Here is a 3,399-nt window from a genome sequence, read left to right as displayed (position 1 = left end):
GATGCAGCCTCCCCCTTCCTTTGCACAACCGTGGGGTTACGTGCGGTTAGCAGTCAGCTTTCCCGGAAAAGCGAGAAGGAAAACATGAGGTAACAGATGTTAGCGGATCAGTGCCACCCACACACCGCCTGGGATGCTGCTCCAACTGTGGGAACAGTGGTTGGGGCCAGCAGCCTGCTGCTCCAGCTCCACAAACAGCCCCAACCCCTGTGCTGCGGGCGACGAGTTCCCTCAGCCTGGAAGAGCCAGGGCCCAAAACCAGCTGCTTCCCAATGCCAGCACTTCGCCTCTGGGGATGCTGCTTTGGAGCAAGGGACAGACAGCCCGAATTGACACCCCCAGCCCTGCAGAGGAGAGCCTTTCATGCCCACATCCTTTGTGTCCCTGTGGCATGTGACGCTGGCACGGCGCTGCCGCCAGCCCGGCTCCCTCCGCCCAGGTTTCCCATGGGCAGCGCTCCCAGCCCCGGCACGGCCACGCTGGAGCAAAACTGGAGCAGGGCCATCCACAGGCAGCTCAGTCACATCCCAAACAGATCTGGTCGGCTCTCGAGGTCCCCGGCTGCCATCCCTGGCAGCTGCTGCACAGACATCCAGAGCGCTGTGATCAGCGTTAGCACAGACACTCCCCAGCCACAGGGAAACCACACTCTGCTCCAGGGAAAACACATCTGGGGAGCTGAGGCAGGGAGGGAAGAGACCCCTCAAACTGCACCCTCATCATACAGTCTAGGGAAAAGAGTGGGAAAAGCCCAGAATACAGGATTTGGTGTAGGTGGATAGTGGGAAAGCCCAGGGATACAGGATTTGGTGTAGGTGGATAGTGGGAAAACTGAGTGATGTAGGATTTGGTGTAGGTCAAAACCAGGAAAGCCCAGGGGTGTAGGATTTGCTGTAGGTAAGGGTGCCTGGGAAGCTCTGAGGTGCCTCTGCCTGGACCTGAAGCAGCGCAGGCCTGAGTCCAAGTGGGTTATGGAGGCCATAGGGAAAATGGTAAAAGCAGTTGCATCCCAGGACAGAGTTTACTACAAACAGCCCTGTGAGAAGGGCTTACACAAGCCTATTTGTAAACATCTATTTGCTTTTACTCATTTACAAGGCCTTGCAGTCTAAAGTCCTTCTCCTTTGTGTAACCAGCCCTCGCACCAGCAGTGTGGGGGCTGAGATTTGGCTTCTGACTTCAGCAGACCTCACTGTCCATCTAACAGGCTTCAGTGACAAAATTCAGATTCATGATTTCATACCAAATGCCCCTCCAGAGCTTCCAATCTGCACTGAGCCTGGGGCTATTCCCCCCACTCCAAGCACAGCAGGGAAGCAGAGCTCTGAGAGCAAACAGAATTCAGAATTTAGGAGGATTTCAGCACAGCCCAGCCTCGTCCCTGCCCCCCGCCCACGCTCTGGGGGGTCAGGGCTTGGCAGCCCCGCTCAGCCCTCTGAGCCAGCCTATTCCAGCCCGGTACTTTCCCAACAAACCCGTGCTGTGTCCCTGAACAAAGCTGGGCCTCCTGTGCCCTGGACAGAGCTCCTCCGCAACAGGCCCCCGAGTGCCAAGGGCGAGCTGGTGGCTGCAGCCCAGCACGCCGAGTCCTGCAGGGAATACTGATCTGCCCACTCAGCCTCTCCTCAAAGCCCTCTTAGCAAGGGGCTCAAGGGGTGTTTTTCCTGCAGAGGAGCCTGTGACTACAGCTCAGGCAGGAATTCTCTGACAGCCCAGTGCTGCCAGAGCAGCCACTGAGGAGCAAAGGTGCAGCTGCTTCCAAGGAGCAGGAAAGGTCTTCAGATCCTAATGGCAAGTTTAAACTAACTCCCTCCAGAATTCACCCTTCCCAGTTCAAGCAGGAATAGAATCTTGCTGCTGCTGCTGCTTCCCAAAGTGCCAGGGCTGCTGGAGCCACAGGACACTGACCAACACTGTTACTGTGTGTGTTTGTGGGAGGTTTAGCAGTGCCTGAGCCTGAGCGTCTGTGCTTAAGAGCAGAAATAAATGGCTGCACTGCCACAGCTGGGGTGTGCTGGCAGCTGAGCTGGTCCTATCCCGTGTTTACAGGGGATGGGGAACATCACCAACAAGAATAAATCTGTGGCCACCATGCAGCACCCCTGAGAAGATGGCACCAAGCTGGGCCCTGGTCTTTACCTGCCTGCAGAAGTAGGTCAAATTCCCAAGAGCAGCAGCCCATGGGGCTCCTTCCTTATTCAACCCTGTTTATTACAGAGGCTGTGCCTGCAATTTACTTCAGGCCACAAAAGCCAGAAAGAATCTCGGTATTCTGTGCTATGCAGAGCATGTCAGGAAACCCTTGGTGTGCCGGGTGGGATGATGTCCTGGGCAGGAAGGTGAGCGGCTGGCACAGATGGACAGACAGCTGGCCTGCACGGGCAGCAGGGAGCCTTACCTCTGCTGGGCACCTTATTCCTGAATGCGGGCTGATGCCTGTACTGGTGCGTTGCCAGCTCCTGCGCGGGGTTAGCAGTTCCTAGCAAAGATTCGGGGTCCCCGTGCCCTCCTGTGTTCACAAGCAGAGGGCTCTCGTGGCAACCTTTGGTCAATGTGTTTGAACTCTTACTGTCAGGAAAGCTGTCCCTGTTTCCCTCGCAGGCGCAGTCCTCCTCCATGCTCTCCGAGTGGAACAGGGCTGGCTGGTGTCCGTATCCCTGCGGCGGTGGCACGGAGGCAGGGACCTGCTGGATACATTCTTGCGCCCTGATTTTTAAGAGATGTTGGGGGCTGTTCTGGGGGTGGTACGTGTCAGCACTCTGATAAGGCAAAGACAAGGACTGGCGCTCCGAGAGGTTCTGTCCCATGCTGGCGCCCATATTCCCAGCATCCCCTTGACTCATATGCCTGAACAACTCTTGGTACTCTTGCTGCTGCTGCTGCTGCTGCCGCCGCTTTCGGTGCTTGGCGGGCAGCCGCATGTCCGTGTGCCCCGTGAGCGAGTGCCGGGGGGAGAGCAGTCCCTGGAGGATGTGCGGTACCTGCTGGTGTCGGCTGTAGTCGGGCGGGGTCGGGGACAACAGTGCCTGCTGTAGTGCCGATGCCGTGTTGTGCTGCTGCTGCTGCTGATGTGCGTTCGGGGGGAAACTGGGGTACTGCTCAAGCTGTGGGACCTTCAGAGCCTGCTGGGCTGCAGGGAACCCCACCCCTCCCGGCGGGCTGTAGTTGCTGGGGGAAACGCGGGGCTTCTCTGGGAACAGGTGGGGGTGTAAGTGCACCTGGTCGTAGTTGGCGGGGGGATACCTGTTCACGTTCAGACTGCAAGGACAAGGAAAAGGACCAGTGACTGTGCTGTTCAGAGGGAGCCAGAGCTGCTCCTGCACTGCAGGGGCTTCCCCAGGCATGTGGCACAGCAGCCCTGGCCCGGCCAACTCCTCCCCAGGGCCAGCGAGGCAGCCA

General features: G+C 58.0%; 1 protein-coding gene across 1 annotated transcript in view; it reads right to left on the bottom strand.

Moving 5' to 3' along the window:
- SIK3 (SIK family kinase 3) overlaps positions 1-3,399 on the bottom strand; it is a 33,661-nt gene that overhangs the window by 4,277 nt on the left and 25,985 nt on the right. Inside the window, exon 20 of the mRNA XM_031062412.1 lies at positions 2,399-3,374. Coding sequence (XP_030918272.1) covers positions 2,399-3,374 — 976 coding nt within the window. The remainder of the gene's footprint in view (positions 1-2,398; positions 3,375-3,399) is intronic.

The sequence above is a fragment of the Geospiza fortis genome, unplaced genomic scaffold (assembly GCF_000277835.1).
Source record: "Geospiza fortis unplaced genomic scaffold, GeoFor_1.0 scaffold183, whole genome shotgun sequence".
In the NCBI taxonomy this organism is placed as follows: Eukaryota; Metazoa; Chordata; class Aves; order Passeriformes; family Thraupidae; genus Geospiza; species Geospiza fortis.
The sequence above is the reverse complement of the archived record's forward strand: the minus strand, read 5'-3'. Positions and strand labels throughout refer to the sequence as shown.